Below are 15,806 nucleotides of genomic sequence, written 5' to 3' on the forward strand. Positions count from 1 at the left end.
CTGCTTAGAGCAGCCTCAGAGCATGGAAGAACCTGTTGGAGGACAAGGAAGGAGTCAAACTCTTTCAAGGGTTGGACCAGTGTCCAGGGTAGAGCTGCTGGGAGTGAGGGAACACTGGTCTGGGGACTTTGCAGCAGGGACAGGAAGACTCCAGGGAGACCTTCTGGTGGCCAACAAACTGCGTCACATAACCCAGAGCACACCCAGCAAGGTGTCAGACTGCTGTCCATCATCCTGGGGAGGTCTAGGATCTGCAGCAGGGTCAGCTAGGGGCAGGACACTGGCAGCTGGGGTTGGCTGGGTGAGAAGAAGAGGGTGAGAAGAATGAGCAGGGGCTGGAAGCCCTCTGCTGTGAGGCCAGGCTGAGAGAGCTGGGGTTGTTCAGCCTGGAGAAGAGAAGGCTGCAGGGAGACCTTCTGGTGGCCTTGCAGTGCCTTCAGGAGCTGAGGAGGAAGCTGTGGACAGACTTGTGAGCAGGGCCCTTTGTGCCAGGATGAGGGCTGATGGTTTGGAACTAACAGAGGGAGCTACAGACTGGAGAGGAGGGAGAAATGTTTGCCCCTGAGGGTGGTGAGAGCCTGTCCCAGGCTGCCCAGAGAGAGCTGGGAGCTGCCCCAGCCCTGGCCCCACTGCAGCTCAGGTTGGTTGGGAGCTCTGAGCAGCCTGCTGTGGTTGGGGCTGTCCCTGCTGACTGCAGGGGGTTGGCTTTCAAGGGCACCTATGCCAGGATCTCATGACCTGGGCTCTTCATCCCCAAAGCTCCATCCTGCTTCCTAAGGGTGCCTGGCTGAACATGTCCCAGTTTCATCTGAGATCTTCCCTGTGCCCATTTCCCTTCTGAGGAGCAAGATGCCATCAGGGCACTTCTGCTTGTGGCTGTTTCCCACCACCCTGATGGGGACAGCACCACCCAGCAGCCTGGGAGCTCACTGCTGTCATTCTGTTCCATAGAACCATGGAACGGTCAGGGCTGGAAGGGACCTCAAGGCTCAGCCAGCTCCAAGCCCCTGCCATGCCCAGGGACACCTCACACCACAGCAGGCTGCTCATAGCCACCTCCAGCCTGGCTGCAAACACCTCCAGGCAGGAGGCTTCCACCACCTCCCTGGGCAACCTGTGCCAGGCTCTCACCCCCCTCCTGGGCAACAACTTCTTCCTCACATCCAATCTCAGTCCATCCACTTCTAATTGTGCTCCATCCCCCCCAGTCCTATCCCTCCCTGACACCCTCACAAGTCCCTCCCTAGCTTTCTTGTAGCCCCCTGCAGATCTTGGAAGGCCACAATGAGGTCTCCTTGGACCCTTTTCTTCTCCAGACTGAGCAGCCCCAGCTCCCTCAGCCTGCCCTCCTAGCAGAGCAGCTCCAGCCCTCTGCCCCTGCCTTCTCCTGCACCACGCCGGGATGGATTTGGAGGCCTCTCCTGACATCCTCCTCCTGTCTTCACCTCAGGCTGCTTCTGCCCAGCACCACTCCAAGGCTTCTCTGCCTGCTGCTGCTGCTGCTGCTGCCTTTCATCCTGCCTCCCCCTCTCTCCACAGGCCTCCAACCCCGGGCAGTTTGAGAGCGACAGCGACGTGCTGTGGCAGCGGGCGCAGCTGCCCGACACCGTCTTCCACCACGGCCGGGTGGGCATCAACACAGACCGGCCCGATGAAGCCCTGGTGGTCCACGGCAACGTGAAGGTCATGGGCTCACTGATGCACCCTTCAGACCTCCGAGTCAAGGAGGACATCCAGGAGGTCAGAGCCAGGGGAGCCTTGGAGGGGCAGGGGGGTAAAGAGAAAGTGGGAAGTGTCCTCCCGAGCCTGCTCCAGCCTTGGCCGTGGGGGCAGCCTGAGCTGCTCTGAGCAGGATGAGAGTCACAGGACCAGGGAATGGTCTGGGTTGGAAGAGACCTTTCAGATGGTGGAGTCCAAGCCTTGAGCCAGCAGTGCCAGGGTACCACCAAACCACGGCCCTCAGCACCACAGCTCCACAGCTCTGAAACCCTTCTCTAGGGATGGGGACTCCAGCACTGCCCTGGGCAGCCTGGGCCAGGCTTGGACAACCCTTTTAGAGAAGGAATTGTTCCTCATGTCCAACCCAAACCTCCCCCTGGGGCATCTTGAGGCCATTGCCTCTTGTCCTGGCACTTGTTCCTTGGCAGAAGAGCTCAACCCTCACCTGGCTGCAGCCTCCTTGCAGGGAGCTGCAGAGAGCCAGAAGCTCTCCCCTCAGCCTCCTCTGCTCCAGGCTCAACACCCCCAGCTCCCTCAGCTGCTCCTCCCCAGCCCTCTTCTCCAGACCCTTCCCCATCTTCTCTGCCCTTCTCTGCCCCTGCTCCACCTCCTCAATGTCCTTCTTGGAGTGAGGGGCCCAAAACTGCCCCCAGGATTCCAGCTGTAGCCTCAGCAGTGCCCAGCCCAGGGGGATCATTCCATTCATGACCACCCTCTTGCTGACCCAAGCCAGGACGTGCCTCAGAAGTCTGCCTGTCCCTGTCTGTCCCAAACACAGCCTGCCCACCACATCTTGGCCAGAAGTAGCAGAAACAGGAGTTAGAAACCTGGGGAGAGGTGAAGGCATCCCTAGGGCTTGCCAGAGCCTGGGTGAGAGGCTCAGCTCTGCTCTGGAGCCCTCTCAGCTGGACCTGCCTGCCCAGTCAAGCTGGGTGCAACCATCCCTCACCTCTGTGAGGCCTGCCCTGTGCCTGCTGGTGCAGCAGGGCTTCATCTTCCCCTGGCTTCCCAACCCAAGGACCTTCCCCACTGCAGCCATGGTCCCCAGGGCTGGGCTGAGCAGGGCTGAGGGCTGCCTCGTGGAGGTGTGACCATGATCCACAGCAGCTTCTGCTGCTCCAAGGCCACAGCCATGGAGACCTAGAGTCAGCAGCTTGCTCAGGGCTTGCCCTGTGTCTGCTTTGTCCTAGGTGGACACCACAGAGCAGCTGAAGAGGATCTCCAGGATGAGGCTGGTGCACTACAACTACAAGCCTGAGTTTGCAGCCACGGTGGGCATTGACAACACCTCTGAGACAGGTGAGGGGCCTGGGACCCACCCCAGGGGCATCTGCAGCACTGACCCCCATGAGCTGCAACCTCCCAGCAGGGCAGGGGGTGGGTGGCAATGTCCTGCCTGCTGGGGTAGCTGTGCCCCCCCCAGCTCGTGTGGGGCACACCCTCAGGGGTGGGGTGGGAGAGGAGCTGCTTCTCACCACCTGGAGTTGAGGCATCCAAGGCAGTTCATGGGATCATGGAATTGTTGGGGTTGGAAGAGACCTTGAAGTCTCCAAGCCTTAACCCAGCACTGCCAGGGCACCACCAAGCCCTCAGCACCACAGCTCAGAAACCCCTCCAGGGATGGGGACTCCACCACTGCCCTGGGCAGCCTGGGCCAGGCCTTGACAGCCCTCAAGGGCAAGAAATGGTTCCTCATGGCCAACCTAAACCCTCCCTGGCAAAACCTGAGGCCATTTCCTCTTGTCCTGTTGCTTGTTCCTTGGGAGAAGAGACCAACTCCCTCACCCTTCCCTCATGAGAGAGCAGGAGAGGAGGTGCCACTTCCCCCCAGAGCTTCTGCAACAAGGTTCCTCCCAGCACCAGCCCCCCCTGAGCCACTGTGCTGTCCCCACACAGGTGTCATTGCTCAGGAGGTCAAGGAGATCCTCCCTGAAGCTGTGAAGGACACTGGGGACCTGGTCTTTTCCAATGGGAAGACCCTTGAGAACTTCCTGGTGGTGAACAAGGTTGGTGGCAGGCAGGAAGGGGAGGGCAGGGTGAGCCTGGCTCTAGGGAGTGGTGGAGATGGAAATGGGAGAGGGGAAGCTGGGAGGCCTGGGGGATGCTTCCAGGCCAACACCACCCATATGGGTCTCAGACTTGCAGGTGTCAGGAGCAGCCCTGCTGGACAGCAGCCACCAGCAGGGAGGCACTGGGAGGCTGAGGAAGGGCTCCCTGTGGGCAGCCTCCTGGGGGGAGGCTCTTCACCATCCTCTCTCCCTCCTAGATAAGGCAAGGTGCTCATGCCAAGACAGCCCAGAGCACTTGGCTCCCTGCCCTCCCTGTAAGCCAGGTCAACCTGTGCTGTTCTGGGCTTTCAGGGGACAGCTTCCTCAGCACACCTGGAGGGGAGAGCCTCCCACAGCTGCCAGCTCTCCCCTCTGTCACCCTCTCACACAATCACACAATGGCTTAGCTTGGAAAAGGCCTTTAAGGGCAGGGAGTCTCCAGCCCTCAACCCAGCACTGCCAGGGCACCACCAAACCATGGCCCCCAGCACCACAGCTCAGAAACCCCTCCAGGGATGAGGACTCCACCACTGCCTTGAGGTGGAACCTCCTGTGCTGTACCCATTGTCCCTTGTCCTATCCCAGCTGAGCAGAGCCTATCCCTCCCTCCTGACCCCCAGCCCTCAGCTATTGATAGGCATTGATCAGATCCCTCTCAGCCTTCTCCTCTCCAGACTGAACAGCCCCAGGGCTCTCAGCCTCTCCTCCCAGGGCAGTGCTGCAGTCCCTTCAGCATCCTCACAGCCCTCCCTTGGCCTCCCTCCAGCACATCCCTGCCCCTCCTGAACTTGGAGAGCCCCAAACTGGACTCAATATGATTCCCTCCCCCCCAGATCTGGGTGTTGTGGAGCTTCTTCCCACCCTGGGGGCAGGGCATGGAGGGGCAAGCAGGGTGGGAGCAGGAGTGTGTGTGTGTGTGTCCCTGCCCCTGTAGCAGGCCACCCACCCTGCTGTTCCCTGGCAGGAGAGGATCTTCATGGAGAACGTTGGGGCTGTGAAGGAGCTCTGCAAGCTGACAGACAACCTGGAGACCAGAATTGATGAGCTGGAGAGGTGGAGCCACAAGCTGGCCAAGCTGAAGAGGCTGGACAGCATGAAGTCCACCGTCAGCTCGGGGGCCTTCAGGTATTCCAGGGCACAGGAGCCACAAGGGGCATCTCCCCCTCTGAGCTTGGGAAAGGGGAGGTGGGGGAGGAGTGCTATGGGGTTGTTTGGCCTGGGGGTGCCTCCCAAGGAGCTGAGGTGGGTGGGAGAAGGCTGCTGGCCACGTGGAATGGGTTGGGAAAGAGCTCTGAGCTCCTCAAGCCCAACCCCACCGTGGCCGTTCCCATGCCAAGAGGCTCCCCCCCAAAAGCAGCTTGCTATGAAGATGTCTCCACATTGGACTTCCTCAGGGGCAAAGAGTTATCTCCTCCTCCCAAAATCCTCTTCTTGACCCTGCTCACCTTAGGCACCTCCTGGGGCAGGATCCAGGCTCTCTGGGCAAGAGTCAGAGGCTCACAGGGTGTTAGGGCTTGGAAGGGACCTCTGAAGACCATCGAGTCCAACCCCCCCCCTGCCAGAGCAGCACTGCAGCTGCCTCCAAGCAGATGAAGGGAGCAGGGGTCTGTGACTCTCCTGACCATGGGATGCTCTTTGCTTGGCTTGGGAATGGCTTTTGGGTGCTGGCCTTGCTCAACTCTGTTCCTGCTTCCTCCTCGCAGCCAAACAGGAAGCCAGTTCAGCCGGGCAGGAAGCGTGCCCCACAAAAAGAGGCCCCACAAAGTAGCCAGCAAGGTAAAGAACCACATCCAGAGGGGCAGTGGTGCCTGGCAGGAGGTGGCCTGTCCAAGGATGGTCACCTCCATGGCCCTCATGTGCTAGAAAGCACATGCCTTGCTCCCATACACAGCCTTGCTCCCGTGTCCATCATCTCTCCTCCCTTCTTGCCATCCCCAGGGAAGGTGTTAAGCTGCCTTCTGCTCTGAAGGGCTTCAGGGCTGGCTTGGGATGGGCTGGGTGGGATGTGTGCAAGGAGCAGAGAGCAGTGGAGCTCTGAGCTGAGGAGGACCCCAAACCTTGGCTTCCTTCTCTTGCAGTCCCCGTCGGTGGTCCCGGAACAGGCCTGCATCAGCCAGCGCTTCCTGCAGGGCACCATCATTGCCCTGGTCATCATCATGGCCTTCAGGTGAGACCACAGACCAGCACTGCTGCTTCTCCACTGCCTCTCTCCATCCCTGGGCTGTGTGCTGAGGGGCTGTGGACCTACAGCTTCTTCCATGGGCTGAAATCCCTCGGGAGCTGCTCGGAACCCTGACGTGGCACCAAAGGCCAGATCCCAGCGTGGGGAGGCTGGAAGGGAGCCCTGGAGATCATCCAATCCTCTTAGCAGCTTGGCTGCCCTCCAGGGCATGGACCCCAGGAGGTGTCCAGTACCCACTCCAACCCCCCAGAATCCCTGCATGGAGGAGGTTGGAAGGGAGCTGTGGAGCTCAGCCAGCCCCAGCCCCCTGCCCCAGCAGGGCACCCACAGCACCCTGCCCAGCAGCACAGTGCCCAGGGGGGGTTGCAAGCTCTCCACACAAGGACACTCCACAACCTCTCTGGGCAGCCTGCTCCAGGCCTCCAGCACTCTCACAACAAACAACTTTCTCCTCAGCTTCAGAGACAACCTCCTGCCTGACACTTGGTGCCCTCTGCCCCTTGCCCTGGCCCTGGGCACCACTCAGCAGAGTCTGGCCCCAGCCTCTTGCCCCCCACAGCTCCTTTAGCTCTTGCTGAGCATTGCTCAGCTGCCCTCTGGGGCTGCTCTTCTGCAGGCTCCACAGCCCCAGGGCTCTCAGCCTTTGCTCCTCACAGAGCTGCTCCAGGCCCCTTAGCACCTTCAGAGCCTGCCCTGGACTCTCTCCAGCAGTTCCCAGGCTCTCTGGAGCTGGGGAGCCCAGAACTGGACTCAGGACTGCAGCTGTGACCTGAGTGGGGCAGAGTAGAGGAGGAGGAGAACCTTCCTCAACCTGCTGGCCACACTCTTCTCCATGCCCCCCAGTGTGCCCCTGGGCCATGCTCAGGCTGCCCCTCTCTGCTCCCCTGCAGTGTGGTGTCCATGTCCACGCTCTACGTGCTGAGCTTGCGCAGCGAAGAGGACCTGGTGGACATCGATGGGTGAGGACCCCTGGGCTCTGGGGGAGGGATGTGGTGCCCTGGGGAGCCTGGAGCTCCAAGAAAAACATCCCAGCTGCTGTGAGGTTGCTGAACATGGTCCCAGTAAAGCTGCAAACCCAACCCACCCCCAGGGCCAGCCCTGATGGCAGGTCAGTGGTCTTGGAGCAAGAAGTGAGGAGCAGAGAAGAGCCAGGGAGGGAGGTGTTGGTTTGGCTGCTTGGAACGGCCCTTGGGTGCCTCTGCAGCTGGACCAACCCAGCATCATCCCTCTGGGTGCAGTGGGACTGGCTCAGTCTGGTCTAGGCAAGAGTTTTGCCCTGCAGGCAGGGTCCCTAGTGTGCAGGAGGTGGGGAGGGGATGGGCCCAGCCTGGCCAGCCTGCAGGTGGAATGGGTTGGGTTGGAAGGGACCTTAAAGGCCATCCAGTTCCAACCCCTGCCACGGGCAGGGACACCTCCTGCTAGCTCAGGTTGCTCAAGGCCTGGTCTTAAACACTTCCCTTCACTCCTCCAGGAGCTCATGTCACCAGATAATGAGTCTCTTTTTCTCTCTCTCCTTCCCTGCCCTCTTCCCCTGCATCCTGGCCTGGCTCCACCACTCATCCATCAACTCCTTCCTCTTCCCACCTGGGCTTTCACTGTTGCCTTTCTCCTTTGTCCATATCCATTATCTTCCTCATCCTCCTTCATTTCCCCTCCTCCCCCCCCCCCATGTCTTCCTCATCCTCTGTACCATCTCACCTTTCCTGCCCACCTCTCTCCACCCCCCTGCAGCTCCTTTGCTGTGCCCACTGCCTGTCTCCTGGCCCTATTCCGGCACAGGGGTCCCGGGGGTGCCGGTTGCTCTGTGTCCACGGTACGTGACCTCTCCTTCCGCCCTTCTTTGGTTCCTCCACCTTCTCTCCAGCTCCTCTTCTTCCTCCCACCTGCACCCCAGAAGGCCAAGAAATCTCCAGTAGCACTGACAAGCAAAGGGATGTGAGTGGGCCAGCAGCAGGTGGCAGCCAGGGGGGAGAAGGGTGATGGAGCCCAGCAGGAAGGGGGAATGGGGGTCAGGAGGCTGAGGAGCCAGGTGAGCACAGGAGGAATAGAGGAACTGAGTGCTAGAGGTAGAGCAGGAGGAGAGAGGTTGAAAGGAGTGGAAGGATGAATCCCAGCATGGGGGAGGTTGGAAGGGAGCTCTGGAGGTCAGCCAGCCCCAGCCCCCTGCCCCAGCAGGGCACCCACAGCACCCTGCCCAGCAGCACAGTGCCCAGGGGGGGTTGCAAGCTCTCCACACAAGGACACTCCACAACCTCTCTGGGCAGCCTGCTCCAGGCCTCCAGCACCCTCACAACAAACAACTTTCTCCTCAGCTTCAGAGGCAACCTCCTGCCTGCCACCTTGTGCCCTCTGCCCCTTGGTCTGGCCCTGGCCACCACTCAGCAGAGTCTGGCCCCAGCCTCTTGCCCCCCACAGCTCCTTTAGCTCTTGCTGAGCATTGCTCAGCTGCCCTCTGGGGCTGCTCTTCTGCAGGCTCCACAGCCCCAGGGCTCTCAGCCTTTGCTCCTCACAGAGCTGCTCCAGGCCCCTTCAGAGCCTGCCCTGGACTCTCTCCAGCAGTTCCCAGGCTCTCTGGAGCTGGGGAGCTCAGAACTGGACTCAGGACACCAGATATGGCCTCAGCTCCTCCCCTTTCATATCTGCCTTACCCTCAGGAGCTACTTGTGGTGTCCTAAGCTCAGGTCTGGGTAGCTTCAGTGAATCAGCTGGGATGGATCTGGGTGGACCCTGTGTGTTTCTGGAAAGGAAGGCCAGGAACAATGTCTCTGAGATAAGCAGCACCTTTCTGAAGGGATGCTGAGGACTTGGAGCCTGTTTATGGCTCAGCACCTGAGGACCAGAGCAACAGAGATCCACCCTGGAGATGAGCGCTGGCAATCCAGCCAGGTCCACCTTGTGAGCACCCAGGGAGCATTGCTGGTGTCCCTCTGGCCCAGCTGGGACTCCTCCCTGCCAGCTGTGACATTCTCCTTGCTGTCTTCACAGCATGAGTGTCCCCCTCCTGCCTGCCCTCGCCCAGCTCCTTCCAGCCCCTGCTCCTCCTCAGCCTCCTCCTCTCCTGCCCCACAGACTCGGTCCCCCCAGCCCCACTCGCTGCTCCAGCCACTTCTCCACGTGTAAGTGACACCACTGGGTGTGTCCCCCCTCCATCACAGAGGTTGTCATCACCTCCTGCTGCTTTTTTGCAGGTCAAGCCAAAACCTGGACAAAACCCAGCTGGTGAGATCCACCGCCGCCTCCGCCGGGGCCAGCAGCAGCACCCCCCCGCACCAGGGTAGGTCAGGGGGTGGCAGGGCATCTGCCTGGGGCACCCCAGCAACTGCACCCCAGGGTGCTGGGGGAGGAGAAGCTCAACAGGAGCCAGCAGTGAGCACTTGCAGCCCAGAGAGCCAAGGAGAGCCTGGGCTGCAGCAAGGGAAGTGAGGCCAGCAGGGCCAGGGAGGGGATTCTGCCCCTCTGCTCTGCTCTGCTCTGCTGAGACCACAGCTGGAGCTCTGGGGCCAGTTCTGGAGCCTCTGTGCCAGGAAGGAACTGGAAGTGCTGGAAGGTGTCCAGAGAAGGGCCATGAGGATGAGCAGAGGGCTGGAGCTGCTCTGCTGTGAGGACAGACTGAGGGAGTTGGGGTTGTGCAGGTTGGAGAAGAGAAGGCTCCCAGGAGACCTAATTGTGGCCTTCCAGGATCTGCAGGGGGCTCCAGGAAAGCTGGGGAGGGACTTTTGAGGCTGTCAGGGAGGGATAGGACTGGGGGAGGGGATGGAGCAAAACTAGAAGTGGGGAGATTGAGATTGGCTGTGAGGAAGAAGTTGTTCCCCAGGAGGGTGGTGAGAGCCTGGCACAGGCTGCCCAGGGAGGTGGTGGAAGCCTCCTGCCTGGAGGTGTTTGCAGCCAGGCTGGAGGTGGCTGTGAGTGGACTGGATGAGCTTTGGAGGTCCCTTGGGCCTGGACCATTCAATGATTCTAAGACCTTGGAGGTCTTTTCCAACCTCACTGCTGCAGCAGCTGTAAGGGCTGCTGGGGGCCCTGGGTGCTGCTCTCCCCGTGGCTCACTCGGCGTGTCCCTGCTCTCTGTCCTGCAGCCACAGAAGACACTCATGCTGTAGTCTTCAGCTCACCTGGTCACAGCCTTCTAGCCTGCTTCAGCCCACCCTGTTTCTCTGTCTGCTGCTCTGCTGCCCCCACCAATGCCTCCTCTGTTGCCCTGGCTGAGAGCAGCCCCACTCATGCCACTAACCGGACAGGTGAGTACCAGCCCAAGCAGCCAGGAGGTGCAGGGGCAGCACCCAGGCCCTGGCTCACTGTTGCATCACCTCACAGCCCCCAGCCTCCTCTCACCTCTACCTTCAAAGTCTGCCTGGTTTCCCTCCATACCTGCTGCCAGGGGTTGAGATCTCCTCCAGCAGGCACCTTCAGGGCCAGCCAGGTCTTCACTGGTCAAGCTCATGAGGTTCACCCAGGCCAAGTGCTCCTGGGTGAGCACACAGCCTGGGATCAGTCCAGGCTGGGGGTGAAGGGCTGGAGAGCAACCCTGTGGAGAAGGCCTTGGGAGTGCTGGGGGGTGAAAGGCTGGAGGTGAGCTGGCTCAGAACACAACCATGGCCTGGGCTGATCCCCAGCAGCCCGTGTGGCATGGGGCTGAGCAGTGCTGCTCAGCATCCTCATCAATGCCATGAGCAGAGGCCTCAGGGAGGCTGCAGGTGGCACCAAGCTGAGTGGTGCAGTTGAGGGATGTGATCCATCCAGAGGGACCTGGAGAGGTGGGACTGTGTGAGCCTCATCAGGGTCAGCAGGTCCAAGCTCAAGGTCATTGCCATGGGATGGGGCAATCTCCAGTGTCAGTCCAGGCTGGAGAGCAGCCCTGTGGAGAAGGGCTTGGGGGTGCTGGGGGGTGAAAAGCTGGAGGTGAGCTGGCTCAGAACACAGCCATGGCCTGGGCTGATCCCCAGCAGGGTGGGCAGCAGGGGCAGGGAGGGGATTCTGCCTCTCTGCTGAGACCAACCTGCAGTGCTGGGGCAGCTCTGGAGCCCTCAGCACAGACAGGGAGCTGTTGGAGCAGAGCCAGAGGAGGTCACAGCAGTGATGGGAGGGCTGGAAGCCCTCTGCTGTGAGGCCAGGCTGGGAGAGTTGTGGTTGTTCAGCCTGGAGATGAGAAGGCTCCAGGGAGACCTTCTGGTGGCCTTGCAGTGCTTCAGGCTGAGGGACAGAGTTCAGAGCAGAGCCTGCTGTGCCAGGACAAGGGCTGATGGCTTGGAACTAACAGAGAGAGATTCAGCCTGGGGAGAAGGGAGAGATTTCTGCCCCTGAGGGTGGTGAGAGCCTGTCCCAGGCTGCCCAGAGAGAGCTGGGAGCTGCCCCAGCCCTGGCACCACTGTTGGCTGGGGGCTCTGAGCAGCCTGCTGTGGTTGGGGCTGTCCCTGCTGGCTGCAGGGGGTTGGACTGGATGGGCTTCAGAGGTCCCTCCCACCCAACCCAGCCTGGGATTCTGTGCTCAGGAGGAGCTGGGGGCTGTGGAAGGACTTTGGAGCTGTCTGCTTTGCCACCAGGAAATAATGAGAGGCTGCACTGGGCTGGCCCCAGCAGCTCTCCCTCAAGGTCTGACCTCATTCCTCTGTTTGCTTTGAGCAGGGTTCTGACCAGCCAGGAGCTGCTGCCTCTTGGCTGCCCAAAGCAGGGCTTCTGCAAGGTCACTTGCTCCATCACCATCATCACCATCATCACTGCTGCAGCTCAGGCAGTCACAGCAGAGCTGTAACACCCCTGGAGCCATGTCTTAACCTTGCCTTGGACACCATGCCCTACCTGAGCATGGCTTTGGGTCCCCACTTTGTCCCCCCACAGCTTCCCATTCCTGCCCAGATCCCACCGGTCCCTCCAAGCACAGGGGAGTGGGAAGCCTCAGAGTGGGTGTCACTGGAGGGGGGAGGGAGGGACAAGATGAACCCAGAGCTGGTAGCTCTTCCCTCTGGAGCTCAGAGCCTCTCCTCCCCTCCACCTCTCAGCCCAACCTTCTTCTCCTCTTTGCTTTCCCCAGACCAAAGCCACACCTCGCTCCTGCCGGCGACAAACATCAAGGGCAAATCCAGGGGCATCAGCGGGAAGGGCAGCGCCTACCCCAAGTGGCCAAAGACTCCTGACAGGTCTCAGAGCTTCAGCAGCCCCAATGCCAGCCCCTCTTCCCCCTTCACCCACCAAATCCAGGCCAAATCCAAGTCCATCTCCACCCTCTCGCTCTCCCGCAGCAGCTCCGCGCTGGGGCTGAGCCGGCGGCAGCGCAGCGCCAGGCAGCCGGAGAGCCAGCGGCCCCGCAGCGACCGCCCTGCCGCGGATGGTAGGTGGCCCCCAGCTCCCCTGCCCTCCCTGCAGCTCCCCTGCCCCCCCTGCTGCTCCTCTGCCCCCCCTGCAGCTCCCCTGCCCCCCCTGCAGCTCCCCTGCCCTCCCTGCAGTGCCACTGCCCTCCCTGCAGCTCCCCTGCCCTCCCTGCAGCGCCCCTGCCCTCCCTGCAGCTCCCCTGCCCTCCCTGCAGCGCCTCTGCCCCCCCTGCAGCTCCCCTGCCCTCCCTGCAGCTCCCCTGCCCTCCCTGCAGCGCCTCTGCCCTCCCTGCAGCTCCCCTGCCCTCCCTGCAGCTCCTCTGCCCTCCCTGCAGCACCCCTGCCCTCCCTGCATCGCCCCTGCCCTCCCTGCAGCACCCCTGCCCTCCCTGCAGCTCCCCTGCCCTCCCTGCAGCTCCCCTTGGGCTCTCCTCCAGCGCTCTGGGGCTCAGCTGTCCTCCAGAAGTTCTCCCTGTGGCCTCATCCTGCAGCTTGTGCAGCCAGATTCAAACTCCAGCCCTCCATCTCCAGCCCTCCATCTCTCCATCTCCAGACCTCCAGCCCTCTATCTCTACAGCCTTCCATCTCCAGCCTTCCACCTCTCCATCTCCAGCCTTCCATCTCTCCATGTCCAGACTTCCATCTTTCCATCTCCATCTCTCCATCTCCAGCCTTCCATCTCTCCATCTCCATGTCTCCATCTCTCCATCTCTACAGCCTTCCATCTCTGCATCTCCAGCCTTCCATCTCTCTATGTCTCCATGTCCAGACCTCCAGCCCTCCATCTCTCCAGCCTTCCATCTCTCCATCTCCAGCCTTCCATCTTTCCATCTCCATCTCTCCATCTCTACAGCCTTCCATCTCTGCATCTCCAGCCTTCCATCTCTCCATGTCTCCATGTCCAGCCCTCCAGCCCTCCATCTCTACAGCCTTCCATCTCTCCATCTCCATCCTTCCATCTCTCCATCTCCATCTCTCCATGTCTCCATCTCTCCAGTCTTCCATCCCCCCAGCCCTCCATCCCAGCCTCCATCTAACATCCAATCTCACTCTCCCCATTTCTAGTTTTGCTCCATGCCCCCCAGTCCTATCACTCCCTGACACCCTCAAAAGTCCCTCCCCAGCTTTCTTGTAGCCCCCTGCAGATCCTGGAAGGCTTTGAAACCCCTCCAGGGATGAGGACTCCAGCACTGCCCTGGGCAGCCTGGGCCAGGCTTGGACAATCCTCAAGGGCAAGAAGTTGTTCCTCATGGCCAACCTAAACCTCCCCTGGGGCAACCTGAGGCTGTTTCCTCTTGTCTTGTCACTTGTTCCTTGGCAGAAGAGCCCAACCCCCACCTGGCTGCAGCCTCCTTGCAGGGAGCTGCAGAGAGCCAGAAGCTCTCCCCTTAGCCTCCTCTGCTCCAGGCTCAACACCCCCAGCTCCCTCAGCTGCTCCTCCCCAGCCCTCTTCTCCAGACCCTTCCCCATCTTCTCTGCCCTTCTCTGCCCCTGCTCCAGCTCCTCAATATCCTTCTTGGGGTGAGGGGCTCACTGTCTTGCAGCAATCTGGCCCTCTCTCTGCTGACAGGGTGATGAAGAAAGCTGGTCTCAGTGTCAGGTGGCCCTTCTAGCTCTTCTCACCCAGGGAATTCCAGCAGGCAGCCCCTTTCCCGTTCCTAAACAGCCTCCTCTCCCCCCTGCAGGGCCAAGCCCAGCGCTGCGCTCCATCCGGATCGTGGAGATCAACATGGCCATCCAGGCCCAGCACTGTGCAGCTCCTGAGGCCTGCAGGTGAGCAAGGCAGGGCCATCTGGCAGCACCCTGGTGGAAGCAACACTCTGGGAGGTCCAGGAGAAGCAGCTCCTGGAGCCTTGGGCTGGTTTGTGCATTGGCTGGAGCGTGTCCAGAGAAGGGCAACAAAGCTGGGGAGGGGTCTGGGGCACAGCCCTGTGAGGAGAGGCTGAGGGAGCTGGGGTTGCTTAGCCTGGAGAAGAGGAGGCTCAGGGGAGACCTTCTTGCTCTCTCCAACTCCCTGAAGGGAGGTTGTAGCCAGGTGGGGGTTGGTCTCTTCTCCCAGGCACCCAGCACCAGCACAAGAGGCCACAGTCTCAAGCTGTGCCAGGGGAGGTTCAGGCTGGAGATGAGGAAAAAATTCTTCCCAGCAAGAGAGATTGGCCATTGGGATGTGCTGCCCAGGGAGGTGGTGGAGTCCCCATCCCTGGAGGTGTTTAGGAAGAGCCTGGGTGGGGTGCTGGGTGCCATGGTTGAGTTGATTAGGTGGTGTTGGGTGATAGGTTGGACTGGATGATCTCAAAGGTCTTTTCCAACCTGGTTAATTCTATTCTATTCTATTCTATTCTATTCTATTCTATTCTATTCTATTCTATTCTATTCTCTACTCTACTCTACTCTACTCTATCCTATCCTATCCTATCCTATCCTATCCTATCCTATCCTATCCTATCCTATCCTATTCTATTCTATCCTATTCTATTCTATTCTATTCTATCCTATCCCCCCCAGGCAGCTGGTGCTGCCCCTTGGGCAGGGAGGATCTGGAAGGCTGTGTCTGGTGATGAGCTCATCCTTGGGATAGGTTGGACTTGATGATCTCAAAGGTCTTTTCCAACCTGGATAATTCTATTCTATTCTATTCTATTCTATTCTATTCTATTCTATTCTATTCTATTCTAGTCCATTCCATTCCATTCTATCCCCCCCAGGCAGCTGGCACTGCCCCTTGGGCAGGGAGGAGCTGGAAGGTTGTGTTTGGGGATGAGCTCATCCTTGGGAACCAGCCTGGGAATTCCTCCTCGTCGAGAGGACAGAGAGAGAGCCTTTGGGTCCTGACCTGGTCACCTCACAGCCCCCTGCAAGGCTGGGGTGAGGTCTGATGTTGTCTTTTGTTGTCCCCAGGGCTGGGAACTTCAGCTACCGCATCCCTGTCAGCCAGCTCACGGCAGTGGACACCAACCTGACCCTGGAGATGAAGTGAGTGGCCCAGGGCTCGGCTCCGTGGTGCTGCGGTACCCCTGGAGCCAGCTGGATGCTGTGCCTCCTGGCCATGCTGGCTTCTGCCTGAGCTGGGGGCTGGCTGGCTGCTCCTTTTCCGTGGTCTCACCATGTCCTGTCCCTCCTCAGCTCCTCCTCAGCTGTCTCCATCTCCCTTTGTGGCCTTGCCTCCGGTGCCCCCTGCCAGGATGCCGTGAGGCTGAGCGGCTCCGCCGACGCCGCCGACGCACAGGTAAGGAGGAAGAGGAAAGGGGGCAGCTCCCAAAGGCCAGCTGTGGCGTGGGGTGTGGGCTGCCACAAAGCACACCAGCACCCTCCAGGAGGCTCTGCAAGCAGCCTGGCCCTTGGTGCTCAGTCCCTGATCTCAGCCCAGGCTGTTGTGGTTTCTTGCCCAGGAGACAACTCACCGCTGGCCTCTCGTGATGATGTCCTTCCAGGAGTTCACCTACCACTTCCGAGTAGCACAGCCAGTGAGTGACAGCAGAAGCTGCTCTGTCTTCCCTCCTGTCCCCCTTGTCCCCCTAGAGAGAGCAGTAGGAGCCCTGGGGAGGGGTCAGT

General features: G+C 60.4%; 1 protein-coding gene across 1 annotated transcript in view; it reads left to right on the forward strand.

Annotated features, from left to right (window-relative positions):
• MYRF (myelin regulatory factor) overlaps nt 1-15,806 on the forward strand; it is an 84,532-nt gene that overhangs the window by 66,643 nt on the left and 2,083 nt on the right. Inside the window, 16 exon segments of the mRNA XM_068148190.1 lie at nt 1,540-1,740; nt 2,910-3,018; nt 3,616-3,725; nt 4,732-4,892; nt 5,471-5,543; nt 5,846-5,934; nt 6,840-6,908; nt 7,681-7,732; nt 7,734-7,762; nt 9,138-9,223; nt 10,026-10,187; nt 11,978-12,274; nt 13,940-14,027; nt 15,153-15,227; nt 15,378-15,480; nt 15,644-15,718. Of these exon segments, the coding sequence (XP_068004291.1) occupies nt 1,540-1,740; nt 2,910-3,018; nt 3,616-3,725; nt 4,732-4,892; nt 5,471-5,543; nt 5,846-5,934; nt 6,840-6,908; nt 7,681-7,732; nt 7,734-7,762; nt 9,138-9,223; nt 10,026-10,187; nt 11,978-12,274; nt 13,940-14,027; nt 15,153-15,227; nt 15,378-15,480; nt 15,644-15,718 (1,779 nt within the window).

This window comes from Melanerpes formicivorus, unplaced genomic scaffold (assembly GCF_026170545.1).
Source record: "Melanerpes formicivorus ecotype bairdi unplaced genomic scaffold, bMelFor1.0.p_v2 SCAF_16, whole genome shotgun sequence".
NCBI classification, from domain to species: Eukaryota; Metazoa; Chordata; class Aves; order Piciformes; family Picidae; genus Melanerpes; species Melanerpes formicivorus.